Source organism: Mirounga leonina, unplaced genomic scaffold, assembly GCF_011800145.1.
Source record: "Mirounga leonina isolate KUSES-001 unplaced genomic scaffold, KU_Mleo_1.0 Mir_376, whole genome shotgun sequence".
NCBI classification, from domain to species: Eukaryota; Metazoa; Chordata; class Mammalia; order Carnivora; family Phocidae; genus Mirounga; species Mirounga leonina.
Genome location: NW_023270718.1, coordinates 5,308,760 through 5,325,544, shown reverse-complemented (window position 1 = coordinate 5,325,544; position 16,785 = coordinate 5,308,760). Strand labels below are relative to the sequence as shown.

The 16,785-nt window shown below is 55.5% G+C and overlaps 1 protein-coding gene across 3 annotated transcripts in view; it reads right to left on the bottom strand.

Annotated features, from left to right (window-relative positions):
• Positions 1-856: 856 nt before the first annotated feature.
• Positions 857-16,785, bottom strand: part of MED25 (mediator complex subunit 25) — a 16,333-nt gene continuing 404 nt past the window's right edge. The window contains exons 3-18 of one of the 3 annotated variants that reach the window (XM_034986984.1): positions 16,539-16,663; positions 9,901-9,999; positions 9,382-9,502; positions 8,974-9,136; positions 8,687-8,817; positions 8,312-8,399; positions 8,026-8,219; positions 7,463-7,591; positions 6,993-7,078; positions 6,856-6,913; positions 6,604-6,711; positions 6,310-6,498; positions 5,885-5,956; positions 5,532-5,750; positions 5,043-5,223; positions 857-2,692 (exon numbers count right to left, since the gene is read on the bottom strand). In XM_034986984.1, the coding sequence (XP_034842875.1) occupies positions 2,448-2,692; positions 5,043-5,223; positions 5,532-5,750; positions 5,885-5,956; positions 6,310-6,498; positions 6,604-6,711; positions 6,856-6,913; positions 6,993-7,078; positions 7,463-7,591; positions 8,026-8,219; positions 8,312-8,399; positions 8,687-8,817; positions 8,974-9,136; positions 9,382-9,502; positions 9,901-9,999; positions 16,539-16,663 (2,208 nt within the window). In that variant the 3' untranslated portion in view covers positions 857-2,447. Of the gene's footprint in view, positions 2,693-4,426; positions 4,561-5,042; positions 5,224-5,531; positions 5,751-5,884; positions 5,957-6,309; positions 6,499-6,603; positions 6,712-6,855; positions 6,914-6,992; positions 7,079-7,462; positions 7,592-8,025; positions 8,220-8,311; positions 8,400-8,686; positions 8,818-8,973; positions 9,137-9,381; positions 9,503-9,900; positions 10,000-16,538; positions 16,664-16,785 lie in introns of those variants that run through there. The other 2 variants (XM_034986986.1, XM_034986985.1) reach the window with 2 other exon arrangements.

Genomic DNA, 16,785 nt, shown 5'->3' with positions numbered 1-16,785 from the left:
CGCCTCGTGTGCACACACACCCGTGAATTCATCAGGCTGGTCCCTTCAGTTCATCTACCTGGGTGCTGAGGTCAAGAGGGCCTCACTGGCCGGAGACGGACAAACCAGCAACTGGAAACATTTCTTTTCGATCAATTTGTCCTGGACTCAAACCTGTGTCTCCTTGCAGGGCTATTTCTACCAGGTGGAAACAGCGCTGGCTGCTCTCCCTTTGTCTTCTCCTTGCAGCAGATTTGATGATTGCTCTCTCCTCAAAAATACTCAGCTTCCAGAACACACTTGCCCAGTCCTCCTGCCTTCTGGCTCCCTGCCCAACCCGGATTTGTGGATCTATCTCAGGGCTGTCCTTGTCCCCGCGTCTTCTTCTTCCAGAGGTCGCAAAATGGTAGCCCGATGGCCTCATCAGACCCACAAGCGGATTTTGTTTGGTCCTCACAGTGTTTTTTTTTGTTGTTGTTGTTGCAATTTAAATGCCACTAGGTGGGGCAAGCACTCTGCAAGTTCGCCACAGTCCCCATCACTCCCTACTGTCTTACACCCGTCCGCTTCACACATTTCCATCACCTGCCTGGTCCCTGAAGCCATCTGAGTTTTCAAAAACCCCTGCTACATACAGGACGGGAAATGTCACCCACTCTCCCTTCAACCACCACCAGCGTCTCCTGCTCAGTCTTTTGTCTGTGACAGAGCCACCTAGGGAGCTCGATCAAAATGGCGATTCCCAGCCTCCCTCCCGCCCCCAGATTCCATTCAGCAGTGCCACGGCAGGGATGGTAAACTCAAATGCATACAGGAGCCAGGCGGGCCACATAAATGAGTGAACTAGCCAGGCATGAGAAAAGTCGACGGCCAGAAATAAAATCAAATTGTATCTTTACTGAACGATGGTGAATGCATGGAACAGAATACAAACATGTATGATACTGGAGTTTATATTTCAAATTCAAAATTGAAAAAATACAAATTGAAAAATAGAAATATTTAATTATTAAAATTTTCTCTTTCATAATTCTTTTGCTCCTTTGATTTTGAAGCCAGAAGGCTGAACTCACCCCCCTTCCGCACCGAGAGGTCAGCGTCAGGCCATGGATGTCATAGTGGGACGGGCAGTTTAGAATTCAACCTTGAATCCTTAACTAGGAATGGTTATTTCATTTGAATCAATTTGTAACGGAAAACAGCTGTTTACAAGCGTGGGCACCTCCAAACACCGAAATTCAAGACAACTGCTGGAGAGTTGTAGGGGTGTGATCTTCCAATGGCGTCACAGTTGGGAATCAGCACCCTACGGCCCTGTAGTTCAGTAACTACAACTTGTGGTCTGCATTCACATCATCGACAGTAACCGACGAAGGCAAACTGGACAGTGTTAGTTCATTTTCACAGAGTCTAGATGCAGAGAGCCTTTGGGGGAATTTGGTCTTGAACCCCACCAGCTGGGTGAATATGGTCTAGGCCATGTCTTTTGTTTCTGGAAACCAACTGCAGCGAAGGAACTATTCCTTGCCAGTGGCTTCCTCGTTTTTGCCAGGACTGGGCAAACACGATCATACATTCAAGTAGCTGTTTGTGAACGTCTTTGCAGAGAACTAGTGTTCAGGGGGAGTGGGGGAGGGGTTGTAACTTCGACCAAAAGTCTTTGACCAACCTTCTCAGGGGAACCAAGGTGTGGCCTTCATCTCATTGGAGATGAACCAAGTCGACGGATTTCAACAGTGCAGATCCCTTCCACACCATTACGTGACGACCAGGTCACAGAGCTTCTGTCAATACATCGGGTCAAGGTCACTGTCCACCTGCCCGCAGTTAAAGCACAGGAGCGTGTCGAGGACATCTGCGGTGTGTTCCATGTACCTTCTGAACACAACTCAAGTCCTGGTGATTGAGGCAACGAGCTAACTTGCGTCCTCGCCAAGTGTTGCCTCCCGGGATTGAGGTGCCCTAACAAGGCCCCCTGTGACACAGATCATTACATTACCACAACGGTCTGTGACTGTGCTTAGGAATTCTTGCCAGTCTGTGTGAGTATTTCTGTCAATACACACACAAAATAGCTCATCTCCCAGCGTTGGGCCTGCCTGGGCACCGTGTCACAGACTTTTTCGGTCATGTCAAAATTCTCCATACCACAAATAAATAAAGCTAGCCGGGTGGTAAGAGTTCATGAGCAACGCTAGAAAAGGCCACAGTGGAGTTGACTCTTTCAAGCACCTGGACTTGTAAATCTTCTGGTTTTATCTTCGACTCACGGCGCAACGCAAATGCCCGTCAGGCCGAAAGGATAGTCTCAACAGGCGAACATCTCTGTCCAGGACCCGCCGTCCTGCTCCTTTACAAACTCGCCATCAGTGGAAGGCTTTAACGCCCAGGTCGTGCTTTGCTCGTTACTCGAACTGCACTTTGCAGCAACGCCGCTTCTCAGACCTGCTTTCTTTCCAAAGCAAACCCTACTGACACTTGAGGCCCTTTTTCAGTTCACTGAGTATCGCGTCTCGCATCTGTTCTGTGTACTGGTCGAAGCTCTTACTGTGCTTTGATTCGTAATGACGTCTCAGGTTGTATTCTTTCAACACAGATACGATTTTTTTGCATATTAAACACATAGGCATGCTCTTCACTTCCACAAAGAAATAGGCTCGCTCCCATTTTTCTCGAAACACGTGGCCCTCTCGGTCTCTCTTTCGTTTTGCCACTTTTGATAGAGACATGGGTACAAGAAAGATTTCACTTGCCTCTGAATGCTACCACAGGAACAACCACAGTGCAAGCCCAAAGGCAATGACCCTCTGCCTCGCGGTGGGGGAGCCAAACGGGAGTGGTGGGGACTGTGGCGAACCAGAGAGCACACGCCCCAGCGAAAGGGGCAGCTCCAGCCCATTGTTGCTAGGCAGAAGGGCGGGCCCAGAGGTGCCAGAACTTCTGACTTGTCAAGAGAAGCCAAGGCTGAAGATTGTGTGTGTGTGTGTGTGTGTGTGTGTGTGTGAGAGAGAGAGACAGAGAGTGTGTGTGTGTGTGTATGTGTGTGTTTGCGTGCGAATTATCCTGATTTTTACAACTAACTCGTTAGGAAAAAAGGCTACGTATGCTAACACAGGGAAGGCCAAACAAAACTCATCTGCAGAGTGGCCCATGGGCCACCAGATTGCAACCTCTCTCCTGAGATGGGGCCCAGGAATCGGATGTTAACCAGCGTCCCAAACAATGCGGATGCTGGTGGTCCAGGCATGGACCACGCGCTGAGCGATGCTAGTCTAGGGTCTTGACAACAGACAACGAACTCTCTGCCTCCAGGCTGGACCGTCCTTGCACTCCACATCGTGTCTGTATCCAGCTGCCCCCTAGACGTCTCCCTGAGGAGATTCTTGCCTCGCCACGTCCCAAACCTGTCCCCTGCCATGTGTTCCACCTCAGGGACAGCCCCACTGTCCACCTTGCTCAAGGCCCTGGAAGGTCCGTCTCTGGGACCTGAGGCTGGCCTCTCCTCACGTGTGATCTTGGCCACTCCTGTGGCTTTAACAATCAAACATATGCCATTTCCTAAGAACACATCCTGAACTCCCAACACGTGACCTGTGACATGGACACTCCTTGAACCATTAGCACTCACTACCGGCTCCTTCCCCCAGTTCCCTCACTCAGGGAGGCTCCATCATCTACCAGCACCCAGGCCAGGAGCCAGGGGCAGACTCTGACGCCACCCCTTCACCCTCAATTCCTTTGCATGGCATGCCAAGTCCCTAGACTCACCCCTCTTGCCCCCTGACTCGATCCCAGCCCCTCCACCAGCCTCTCCCCTCCCGGGGCCACCACCCCGGCCTCCTCCCCGCATTCCTGGCCTTGTCTTGCCCCGTTGCACTCGACAACCCAGAGACCCTGACAACCAGCCAATCCAGACCTGCTCCCTGCACGTGGGACCTCCCCTGGCTCTTCTGCGTCCTCAGGACAAACCTTGAGCCACTCAGTTTGGAACCCGAGCATCCTCCCAACCTGGCACCTGCCCACCTCTCCGGGTCCCTCATCCTCAAGCTGGACTTGCACCTCTGAATACCCCAAGCTTTCTCCTGCCCTCACACGTTCACTTCTGCTGTCCCCGCACCTAGATCACCACTTGCCTCCTTCCTTCTCGGCCTCGTCGACTCCCACTTCTCCTCCAAGACTGCTGAGCCCAGCTGGCTCAGAGGCCTCTTCCGGGTACCCACCCTATCTCCGCGAGGGCACACGGCCCTGTGAGCGCTGCCTGCCTGCCTCCACATCCCACCCCCCCGGCCCAAAGCCAGGCTGCACCAGACTGCCTGACTCACTGTGGAGGCCCTGGTGTCACCAGCCCAGAGCCTCAGGGACATCTGCTGAAGCGAAAACAAGGACAGAGAGGTCTCCTCCAGGTCTCCTGCCCAGTCCTGGGGGACGTCAGTGACGGGAGCCGGGGTGTGTGTTAAAAGGAACTTTATTGGGTGTCGGGGGTTCAGATGAGATCCATGAGGATGTCGTCCTCCATGACGCTGGGCTGCAGGCCCGGCTGGGGAACCGGGCCCCGGGGACCCCCGCTCAGCAGCATCTGACCTGGGGGGCAGTGGGGAAGGGACTGCATCTCCCAGTAGTCCCTGGGGCCCTGGAGGGCCCTGGGCCTGCTTCCTCCCTCTTCCTCTGGGAGCCCAAGGTAATGACTTTTCTAGGAAGCCCCAGGGGGACCCATCAGAGGCACCTTCTGGCCCCGTCTGGTCACAAATGTGCTGATTTCCATGAGCCTTTAGGAGCCCATCCCCCAAACTACTTCTCTGGCCCTAAGACTATGTTTCCCATCAACCCCAGGACACACAGGAAAGGAATCACAAAAAAAGATCTTGCCCCACTAGGTCTTGACCCCCTGGGCTGTACTTTCCAGGAGCCCTCCGAGCCTCCCAAGAATCCTGGGGGGGTGGGGACCAGCTACCATTCTTGAATCCAGGACTTCACTTCCCAGGAGCCCTTGGTCTTGAGGCTCTAGCCCAGGGGCTGCTGGGACACTCAGTCCAGACCCCTGCCCTCCCCGGGGACCTCCTTACCTGGCAGTGGAGCTCTTGGGGGAAGTTGTGCGGGCCAGGACTGGGCAGGCGGTGGGTGCAGGAGGGGAGGCCCCAGCTGGGGTTGCCCCAGGCCCTGGTGTGGTGGGGGCAACAGTGCAGGAGCCCCTGGTGGCTGGAGGTGGTGGAGGGAGGCTTGGGGTGGGGGCACCCCACTCTGGGGCTGCGAGAACAAAGAAAGTGGCTCAGAGAGAGCCCCCACCCCATCAAGCAGCCTCTAGCACAGAAGCTGCTCAGAGAACATCTCATCCAGTGGTTGCGGGGGGGGGGGGTCTTTCTTCAAAGGAATCTTAGCAGCAGCCTACATAAGATAGACACAGAGGAGCTGGTCTGCCTGGGGCCCTTGGCAGGGCTCTATTCACGCCCTCTGATCAAAGCCAACCTCCTTCCTCCCAAACAAAAGGACCAGAACCATCAGGGTCCAGGGCCCAGCCCCATGGCGCCCATCTGCCCCCCACCCCCAAATCTCACCGGAGGTGGGTTGAGGAGGAGACTCCGCAGCTGGGGGTTGGCTCCAGGGTTCTGAGGCCGAAGGATGGGTCCAGGAGGGGGAGGGCCGGGGGCTGCTCCAGGAGGGCCTTGGGGGGCACCTGGGGGGGCCTGGGCAGCACCTTGGGGCTGGGGCTGTCCTGAGGCTGCGGAGGCCCCCACAGAGCCCTGAGGCTGGGGTTGTGGTGGGCGGAGCTGGAGCTGGTAGGAAGAGATGGGGATGAGGGACGAGGCAGATTCCCCAGACTTCTTGGCCTCCGAGGTCAGGTCAAAATGACAGTGTTCTTTGGGGGTCTCCCCCGCCCTGGCCCTGACCCCACCAGCCCTCTCCTCACCAGATTTTGTGAGGGTCTCGCCTGGTCCTCCAGAATGGGGCCCAGCCCAGGGGGTGCCTGCTGTGCCCCCATCTGTGTGGGACAGGGAGCAGGTCAGTGACTGGGGGTGGGAGTGGGGGTCCTGTGTTTGGGCAGGGGGAGCCTTCTGAATCCTGAAGGGGAACCTGTTAGGAACTAGGAACGTTCTTTGGGGGTAGGTGGTCTGGGAAGTAAACCTTACTTTCCCAAGTCCCCAAGGGAAGGCTGTGTCTGAGATTCAATCCAGACACTGAAAGGGGTACAAAGATCACAAGAAAATGTGGGGAAGGGACTGAACCCAGGTGGCCACATCTCAGCCCAGGAGAGATGCTGGGGGTCTGGCCACAAGCTCAGGGGCCCAGGTGGGCAGGGGTGGGTGCGAGGGGAGGGAGGCCCTGGTCACTCACCCCACGCTGCTGCTCCAGCTTCTGCTGCTGGACTTGCTTGTGGTTGGTGATGACCTGCCGGATGCCGTTGACGAAGCCGCTCTGGTCGTAGGGGATGAGGCCCATGAAGATCTTCTTCTTAGACGAGTACAGGAGCATGAGCACCCGCACCTCGCAGGGGGCCGTGTGGGGGAAGTGCACGCAGCCGGCCTGGCAGAGGACGTGCATTAGTCACCCCTGAGAAAGAGGAAGAGGGGGCACCCACACCTCCCAGTTCTAGAAGCTCTGTAGGCACCCGCCCTGCCCCGGACTCACAAAGCCGTTGCCCATGATGCGATAGAGGCCTTTCAGGGACTCCAGGTCCTTGTTGGTGAAATGGAACTGCACCATCCTCGAGTTCCGGAACAAAGGGCCCAGAGTGGTCTGCGGGAGACACAGGCCGGCATGCAGAGTGGGGAAGTCAGGAGCAAGGAGCCGAGGCAGGTGGGGGGGGCAGGGAAGGGACGAGGGAAGAGAATGGGACTAGCCGACCGGGAGGGGCGGGCGGTGCTCCCTTGAGCCACTCACCAGCAGCTGCTGCGGGATGAGCTGCATGATCAGCTTCTGAGGCCACTGCTCTGTCTTCCTGAGGGCCAAGGGGAGAGGCGTCAGGAGGATGCAAGCCCAGATCCACCCAGCCCCCAGCCCTATAGTCAGTCACCTACAAGTTCTCGCCGTGATTCACATAGACCTGGCACGGCAGCGACCGCGTCAGCTTGGTGTTGGCGTCCACGGAGGCAGGTTTGGGCTTCTGAGTGGAAAAGGAGAACGTGTCATGGTGAAAAGGGCCCCAGAGCCCGGTCCCCTCAACCTCTCCTGCCCTACCCTGGGAGCCCCAGAGCTCAGGACCTCCCCCAGCTCAAGTCCCACAAGCCCTGGGCCCCTCCTCCAGACCAGCGGTCCCATAACCTCTGTCCCCTCCCGGCAGGGGATCCCCTGAACCCCCGTCACGCCCTGAAACTGAAAACTTTTCAGTGCTTCACGGCAACACAATTCTTACTACCTCCCGGGTCCTGAACTCAAGGCTTCTTGAGACTCTCCTCAGGACCAAAAGTGCCACAGCCTCACAGGGACCCTGGCCCAGCCCCATGTCCTAACAGGCTGTGAGATCCACGTGGCTCCCCGAGCTACTCACCTCCTGCCACTCAAGGACCCCGCTCCAGGCCAGGAGTTTGTTGGAGACTGACTGTTGCCCCCCGAGGGCCGGGGCCCCTAGCTGGGCTGGGGAAGGGCCGCTCACCCCGCCTGGGGCCACCGAGCCCGCCTGCCAGAGGGGAGCAAGGAGGGCAGTGGAGCAGGGTCAGACCATCTCCGGGGAGGGGCATCCCAAGAGAGAGACAGACCAGCAGGAAGAACAGAATGCAGGTTCCTTTCTCAACACCACTCGACAGTCCCTGGGACCATAAATGCTCTGACTCCATAAGATCTGAGAACTCTAAGACCCATGGTGCCCCAACTCCCAGGATCCCTTGGACGCCTCTGAACAGTTCACACCCGCCAGGAGCCAAAGCCCCGCCATTCCGTCCCCAGACCCTCTAGTCTCAGTCGTCTGTGGCACCAACCCCGTGAACCCCTGAGGACCGAGGACAACGAGATCCACGTATCCTTACACCCTCCTCAGGAAGGCAAACTGCTAGGCCTCTGCTCTGTCAGCAGCAGACAGGAGTAGGGCAGTGGGGCAGCTGTGCAAGCACCTACCATGGACGGTGCCCCAGGCTGTGCAGTGGGGGCCAGGCCTGGGCCAGGAGCCACAGTGGAGACCAGACTGGGCTGGGAAGCAGGGGGTGGCTTGGGGGCGCCAGGGGGCCCCGGGGGTAGTGGTGGGGCCGGCGCCTGGCTGAAGGGGGGACCCACTCCTGAAGCCGCTTGCTGGAGAGGGTTAATGGGTGAGACTGTGGAAGAGACCAAGAGAAGAGGTGGGGACAGATGTGCAGAGAGGCCCGGCTGACCTCAGCCCACCTCATATCCCCGCCTTGGGACTCACAGCGTGGGCCTAGCCCAGCCTTCTGGTTCTTGGCAGCTTCCACTGCATTCTGGGCCGCCACCTGAGCTGCACTCAGGTTCCCAGGGACCTGGGGGTAGAAGGTGATGAGGACTGCGCACTCCAGTCCGGGTGTCCCGTAGGGTCACGCCACCGTGCCCACCCAAGGCACAGCTGCCCCGGCCATGATATCACAGCAGGATGACTCCCATCACTCCACAGGGAGGGCATTCTCTGCCCCCAAGTGTCCCACCCACCTCGGGGTCCCAGTGGAGACTCCCCATCACCCCGCAAGCCCAGACATCCAGCTAGGTCTCTCCCAAGAGGCCAGGGCTCCCACAAGGCCCCAGGAGCACATCCCCCTGGCCACATCCATACCTGATACTGCTGGGGGACAGGGGGCAGAGGCTGCTGGGGGGCTGCTGAGAGTGAGGCGCCTGAGGGTGGAGCTGGAGGCAGGGGGACAGGCTGCTTTGGCTGGAGGGGGCCTGGGGCTGAACCACCCCCAACTGAGAGCGAAGGATGGACGACCGAGCCCCCGTGCAAAGGGGTTTGAGAGAGGGGAGAGAAAGCCAAGTCAAAAAAAAAGAAAAAAAAGAAATCCAAGTCAGAGGGAGCAGAGGGGGACACCCCCCATTGCCCCACTGCTGGCACTCAGGCCTCACCCGGCAGCACGAGCCCCCGCACCAGCACCATGTGCCGGGGGTCCTGGCTCACATCTGTTGGTGGCTGCAGCGGCTCCAGCAAGGCCGGGGGAGCTGCCTTCTCGAACAGAAGCCTTAGGGCAGGCAGCTTCCGGGGAGACACTATGGAGAAGTGGATCCCTTGCTGCAGGAGAAGAGAGGCGTGGTCAGGGCGGGGCCATCGGGGCCGACCCCCGGCTGCCACACCCACTGGGCCCTAAAACTAAATTCCCATCAGGCTTTGAGACAAGTGACCGTGGGACTGTATTAGCTGCCTCAGGGGATTCTGGGTTATAGTTCTTCCAAAAGGATGTTAGCAGAGCTGGTCACAACTCAGAGGAGTCCAGGCCCCCCTCCCTGAGCTCCTCCCTCAGACTCAAGAGTCCTCACCTCCCCTATCTTCTGCACAAGACTCTCCGTCGTGTACCCAGAGTACGTGGTGCTCTCGACAGCAGGGAGCAGGTACGGGGGCGAGTTACAGATAAGGAGGCAGACGCGGTGTGTCTGGCCGCTGCCAGGGAGAAGGAAAGACATGGAGCAGGTAACAACAGGGGCCCTGAGCAGGGACAGACCCAGGCCCCGGAGAGTGGAAGTACTCCACGCCACAGGAAGTCAGGAGTAACGGCCCCATTTTACAACTGAGAACACTGAGGCCCAAAGAGGTTCCTGACTCCCTCTAAGGGGCCGAGCAGGCAGGGAAAGCAGGAGGCAGACCCGGAGCAGGATCCTCTTCCCGATGAGGACACCCAGACCAGGCATTGGCCAGGGGACACCTCCTGCCTCCCAGCCAGAGCGCTCAGGGCTCAGAGCCCACCCACTTCCCCAGCGTGAGGCAGTGGGGGGAGTCCCGCAGCAGACAAAGCCAGGTGGAAAGAGACACGGGGAGCCGCACAGGCTGGGCACACTCACATCTGCTCCCGCATCTTCTTGAAGTCATCGAAGAGCTGCAGGGCCGTGCTGAGGCCTTCTGCGATGAGGCTGCAACTCTCACCACCCCCGCCCATGAACCTGCAGGGGGCGAGGCTGTCAGCCCCAGGGTCCCCTGTGGCACCCTGGGCTGCCACCTCCCAGCCCCCAGGCCACAGCTGAAGAGCCTGCGCCCATGTCGCCCTCCTCCCCACACTCTACCGTGCACTTGGGCACACGGACACTGCGGAGTTTCCTGCTCTATCCCCAGTGCCGACGCAATGCCAGGCCTAGTGAATGTGGACAGGGCTGTTTGTCATCCCCTCTGACAGAGTACCTCTGGCCAGAGGCCCTGCCAGAGCACGGAACAGGGAAAGGCCCAGGACACCTGGCCCATGATCTGGTCCCGTGTCCCCATGCCTCCACACCTCCCCTCGGGGCTGTCTGTTCCACCTTTAAAGCCAGCCCTGGCCTCTGCCCACCCTCCCAGCCAGATATGGGGGCCTCTCTGTCCTCCCAGTTGAATTGTGTCCCCCTCCCCAAGAGACACTGAAGGTCCTAACCTCCCTCCCCCCATAATCCCAGAATGTGACCTTATTTGGAAACGGGGTATTTATAGAGGTAAGGACACTACACTGAGGTCACAGGGTGGGCCCTAATCCAATGTGACCCAGGTCCTTATGGTCAAAACAGGGAAATGTGGATACAGAAACAGACATGCTCAGAAGGAAGACAATGTAGAGACACAGGGAGAACGCCATATGGAGATCGGAGTGACGCTATCACAAGCCAAGGATTGTCTGGGGACACCAGAAGCTAGAAGAGACAAGGACCTTCCCCCACAGGCTCCAGAAGGAGCCTGGCCCGCATGGCCCTGCCCACACCTTGATCCTGGGCTCCTGGATCTAAACTGTGTCACTACCTTTCTGTGGTTCTAAGCCAACTAGTTTTTGTTCTTGCTTTTTTAAGATTTTATTTATCTATTTAAGAGAGAGAGCGAGCGAGCACACCCACGTATGAGCAGGGGGAGGGGCAAGAAGCAGGCCCCCGCTGAGCGTGGAGGCCGACGTGGTGCTTGATCCCAGGACCCTGAGATCATGACCTGAGCCGAAGTCAGACGCTTAACCGACTGAGCCACCTAGGTGCCCTTAAGCCAACCAGTTCTTACTACTTTGTTTCGGCAGCCCCAGGAAACTCATACACAGACTCGGGCTTCTCTTCCATCTGATGTGCAGACAGGTCACCAGCGACCATCCCACTGGGGCGTGGCTTGGGGACAGCCTCTATGTGAGTGCAGCTGCTGCCACCACAGTTCTCCAGGTCACATGGCTGTGAGGCCGACTCTGCCACAGGTACATGTGTGCAGACTGGGCCCCTCTCTGGGAGCGTTCAGGATCCTGTCCCCTTAAATTGTGGCCCCCGCACTGGTCTCCTCTCTTACCCCACAGTCTGGCATTAGGGAAGCCTCGGGAAATGTGTGTTAAAATTGAATGGCTAGGGGCGCCTGGGTGGCTCAGTTGGTTAAGCATCTGCCTTCGGCTCAGGTCACAATCCCAGGGTCCTGGGATCGAGCCCTGCATCAGGCTTCCTGCTCGGCGGGGAGCCTGCTTCTCCCTCTCCCTCTGCCTGCCTGCCTACTGATGATCTCTCTCTCTCTGTCAAATAAATAAACAAAATCTTAAAAAAAAAAAAAAAATTGAACGGCTAAAGGTGTGGAGCTGGCTCAGTCGGTAGGGCATGCAACTCTTGATCTTGGGGTCGGAGTTTGAGCCCCATGTGTGGCATGGAGTTCACATAAACACGTATGTACATAAATACATAACAAAGGGCTGCCAATCCAACCATGTCCATTAAGACCAGAATAAAGCCAAGTTCTCAGCTGGGCATCTGGGGCCCTCCGTACCCCGGGCTCTGCCCACCTTCCTGCTCCATCCTCCTCTAGGTATAAGTAGTCCAGAATGTCTCACGTGTCCCTGGTCTTCGTGATCTGCCACATAACCAGTTTTCTGCCTCTGCTGTTTGCCATGACCCCACACATCCCTCTTCTGGCCCAGGAGGAAAATCCCTGCTTATCTATCCTTTTTTTTTTTTTTTTTTTTAAAGATTTTATTTATTTATTTGAGAGAGAGAGAATGAGAGAGAGCACATGAGAGGGGTTAGGGTCAGAGGGAGAAGCAGACTCCCTGCCGAGCAGGGAGCCCGATGCGGGACTCGATCCAGGGACTCCAAGACCATGACCTGAGCCGAAGGCAGTCGCTTAACCAACTGAGCCACCCAGGCGCCCCCTGCTTATCTGTCCTATGACCACCCCCACCCCAAGTCCAGCGTCCCCTCCTCCAGGAAGCCTGCCTCAGCTGCCACCTGATTTTAGGGCCCACCCTCAATCGTATCACATGTCACCAAATACTGTGACTTTCAGGCTTCCCTCCACAGCGCACCTGACTCCCAGAGTCAGGGTAGCCTTCAGTGAGGGGGACCAAGTGGTCGGTCGGAGACATCTCCAGCTTGTGTCCAAGCTGCTCAAGGACACACAGGGTCTCAGAGCATGCCTCCTGAATGAGTGAACCACAGCAGCTTGACCCCTCTGCTCCTTTCCCAAACTTCTCAGGCCAACTGTTATCAGTTGCAGGCTTCCGCCCTCTTCTCCCTCTAGCCCTGCGACCCCGAAGCCTGCCTTCCCCCTCTCAGGGCACTCGGGCCCCACCGATGCTCCTTACCCCCACGCCCTGCTCCCAGCCCTCCTCTTCCTTACCACCAAGACTGTTCCACACAAGAACTTGAAGGCCAGAGTTTCAGGGGCAGACCCCAATGAATGAACCGACCCTGCATCCACCCTGCTGTGACTTCCTGTTCCCGAATAAATCAAACCACTATTTTCATGAGACTTTTTGAGCCAAAAGTGTCCTGGTTAGGCCTGGCCAGAAGGCAGGGGGCAGATACGGAGCAACTGCTTCATGGGTGCAGGTCCCGTTTTAGGGGCATGAAAACGTTTTGGGCCTGTGAGATTGCACAGCATAAACACACTAAATGCCACTGAATTGTTCACTTTAAAATAATCACCTCTGTCTAGAGGGGAGGGAGGTGGGAGGATGGGTTAGCCTGGTGGTGGGTATTGAGGAGGGCACGTTCTGCATGGAGCACTGGGTGTTATGCACAAACAATGAATCATGGAACACTTCATCTAAAACTAATGATGTAATATATGGGGATTAACATAAGAATAAAAAAAAATCACCTCTGTTATGTGAATTTTATCTCAATTATAAAAAGTAATTTATGAGAGAAAGTGTGATCGACCAATCACTTTGAGATTCTAAAACCTTTTTCCTTCCAGGGTGGGTAGGCTGTCTGTTAGGCGCTGAGAGAGATATGGAACACATGTTTTGTCCAGGAAATGAGAACCGCTTGAAAAATGGGGAGCAGAAATAAAATCTGGACAGTGCCAAAATATGTTTTGAATACCACAGAGTTTACGATAAGCCTTAATTCCAAATGGACCCCTCAATGATGCAAATGTGAAGATGAAAGTGCCCTGGTGCCACAGGTGGGCTCTGACTCTTAACTGCTTCCCAGGCTCCTTGCTGATGCCATACCCACATCCCCAGTCTTCGCTGCCTGCCCTCACGGGGTAATGAGCCCTTGGAGGCCCCCGGAGGTACTGGTCAAAACGAGTGATTGTCTACAGTGACCAGACTTGACCCGCCCGGCTGGTCGCCCCACTATGGACACCAGCTCCAAGAGGGCCAGGACCTGGCCTGCCTTATGTCCCCAACTCCTCAGGGCCCAGGACAGTTTGCACCACAAACATTTGTTGAAGGAATGAATGAATGAATGAACAGATGGTCACAGTGCTAGGGAGAAGACACTCAGGGCTCCTTCTCCTTCTACCCTATTCTTTCTGATTCTGGGTCACTTGCTGCAGGGGAGGAGGAAAAAAAAAAAACCCGCCCCTCTTGAAAGAAAGGAAATGGAACATCAGAAATAAATCTTCCCAAAGCAAGGACGTTTCAAAAATGACACTGCACGCTTTGTTCCTTACGTTACGGACGTTCTGGGAGAAGATAAGATTTCTTCTCCGAGTGGGAACAAAACCCACAGACTTCCTTTGTGATCTTTGTGCCAGACCACCTGGCAACGTCACAGAAAGTGAATTTAGATGGTTACACAGGACTTGGTAAAACAATGACCCCTGCCAATGTTTATCAGCTCATTGGGAGGATTCCGCAGTGAGCACACAGCCTACAAAGCTTTTTCATTTGGCTAAAGGTACAGTGTAACTAAGTTGATTAAGGAGGAGGTGTGGATATGTGCTGAATGTGCTCAGAAAGCATTTCCCTCTTATCTTCCACATGCTTTGTAAAGACTTATTTACTTATCTATTTTTAAGATTTTTTTAAAGTTTTTATTTACTTAAGTTATCTCTACACCCATCGTGGGGCTTGAACTCACAACCCCAAGATCATGCTCTTCCGATTGAGCCAGCCAGGCACCCCTGGAAAGTTTTAAATAAGGGGGTTTAACTGCTTGTCCTGACACGTCAACACCCACTAGAAGATTTGGTTTCTTAGTGATTATCTTTTCCATGGCTTTCACTCATTTACTTACTGTCAAGGCCTCCTGAGACCTTTTGGGTGCCAGGCCCCAGCTGGAAACAAAAAAGCAGAACACCAGGGACCTAGACATTCACAGTCCAGAGGCATGGGGCTGCGACCGGGGAACAGCTGGGAGTGGCAGGCGCAGGGGAGGGAGCGACTGGCTGTTTGCCAGCACCAGGGAAGGGATACTGGAGTTGGGTCTTGCACCTTATGGTTCACCAGGAAGAATCAGAGTATAAAGTGCATTCTGGGCATTCATTCACGCACTCCCTCATTCCACACAGTTCTCCTAGACCTCCTTGGCGCCAGACCGTGCTCAGTGCTAGGTACTTGAGGGACAGCACACTTGAACTTGGGCCTCAAAAAGCCCCCACTTACCATTATTCAAGTCTTACAACAATCTATCTCAGTGCTTCTCAGCTGGGGTGGGTTTTGTCCCCCCAACTCCCCACCCCAGGGGACACGTGACAATGTCTGGAGACATCTCTGTGTGTCACAACTTGGAGGTGGCTCCTGGCATCTAGTGGCTAGAGCCAGGGAGGCTACTGAACATCGGGCACTGCACAGGACAGCCCCCCGCAACAGTGAATTATTTGGCCCAAAGTATCAACAGTACCGAGGTTGGGAAATCCTACTCTGTCCTGACTAGTAGCTCGAATGACCATGAGAGGTCAAACGGGTGTCAGCTTCCCAGTGAACGTGCAGCACCCAGTCCAGCACAAACAGCCTGGAACAAAGCAGGCACTCAGCAAACACTTGCTGCATAAACGTATGAAGAAAACAACAGCCATGAACCGGTGCCGCTTAGTGAACTCTAACCCCAGACCAGACCCTGGGCTAGGCAGGATGAAGGCACCGCATGAAGATGAGCTTGTGATTCTCCCAAGAGCACCCGAGATCCGGACTACCATTATCCATTCACAAACCAAGAAACCGAGAGCTGAAACAACAGCGAACACTAACATAGCACTTAATACATGCCAGGTGCTGTTTTAAGTGGTCACCAACTCATTTAATTTAATTCCCGAAGAATGCACGAAGTCCTGGTAGCCAGGCCCCCCCAGTGATCCCCACCTCCTGGTATTCACACCCTTGGCATTCGTCTCCCCTCATGCTCCTCGCACTGAACAGGACTGCCTTCTATAACAAACAGAACATGGCAGAGGTAATGCTGTGTGACTTCCAAAAGTTGGATCATAAAAACCCTCGTAGCCTCCTCCTCTTTGCTCTCTCTGTTGTGTTGCTTCCTCTGAGATAAGCCGGCTGCCAGGTTAGGAGGACACTCTGCAGCCACAGAGTGAGCCACCTTGAAAACGGATCGGCCAGTCCCTTGGATGACTGCAACCTCATGAGACCCTGAGCCAGAACTATCCAGCTAAGCCAGTCCTGAATTCCTTACGTACAGAAATGGCATGAAATAATCAACGTTTATTGTTCCGAGCCACTAAGTTTTGGGATAATCTGTTATGCAACCCAGAATAAACAATACGATAAATAAGTAAGTACTATAACATCCCCCCTTTAAAGAGGTAGGAGATAAGCTACATTAGGCACAAAGGGAGCAGGGACTCCTGGGTCTGGGAGTTCTGTTGTGGTTTAGCTGTGATTTGGTCGCAGGCTGCCTGCACCTGCACTGAGCGGGCGAAGTGAACATCCCAAATCCCATCCAAAGCCCAGAGGGCTCTATCCTGGCCTAGGCCCCACCCCCCTTGCACTCAGGCTTCAGGGGGCCCATCTGAAAAAGGAAAACTGGAGTACAGATGAGAAACAGCCTAAGAATGTGCAGAACCTCACAAGACGAGATGGGCGCTGGAGCTCAACAGGCCTCCCAAACTGCGAAGATTTTTCTACTTCCACACCGGATGGCAAAACCGCTGAGCACACAGAACCCACCACAGAAGCTGATCTGCGGACAAAAACTATCCCTCTCAGCCCTTCCAGCCACCCAGTGTGAGGCATGGTTTCTGAAGCTCAAACCAAGCCGCCGTCCATTCACGGTCCCTCACAGGGTCCCCCAACGCACCCCAAGCACAAGAAAAAGCTCACTTAATGCCATCGAGCCAGGTGACAAACTCATAGGCGCTGCTGGTGGGAGCGTGACACTGTACGTAGGACTCGGGAGCGCAGTCCACCGTGTTGAACACCACGAGGCTGTACTGGGTCCCCCCATACTGGGAGGAGAGGACAGAGGAACTTTTCATCTGGGACCCCAGTCCAGCTCCTTCTCCCTCAGACCCGGGAGGCCGGTCCCCGGCTCCCTCCTCCCTCAGACCCGGGAGGCCCGTCCCCGGCT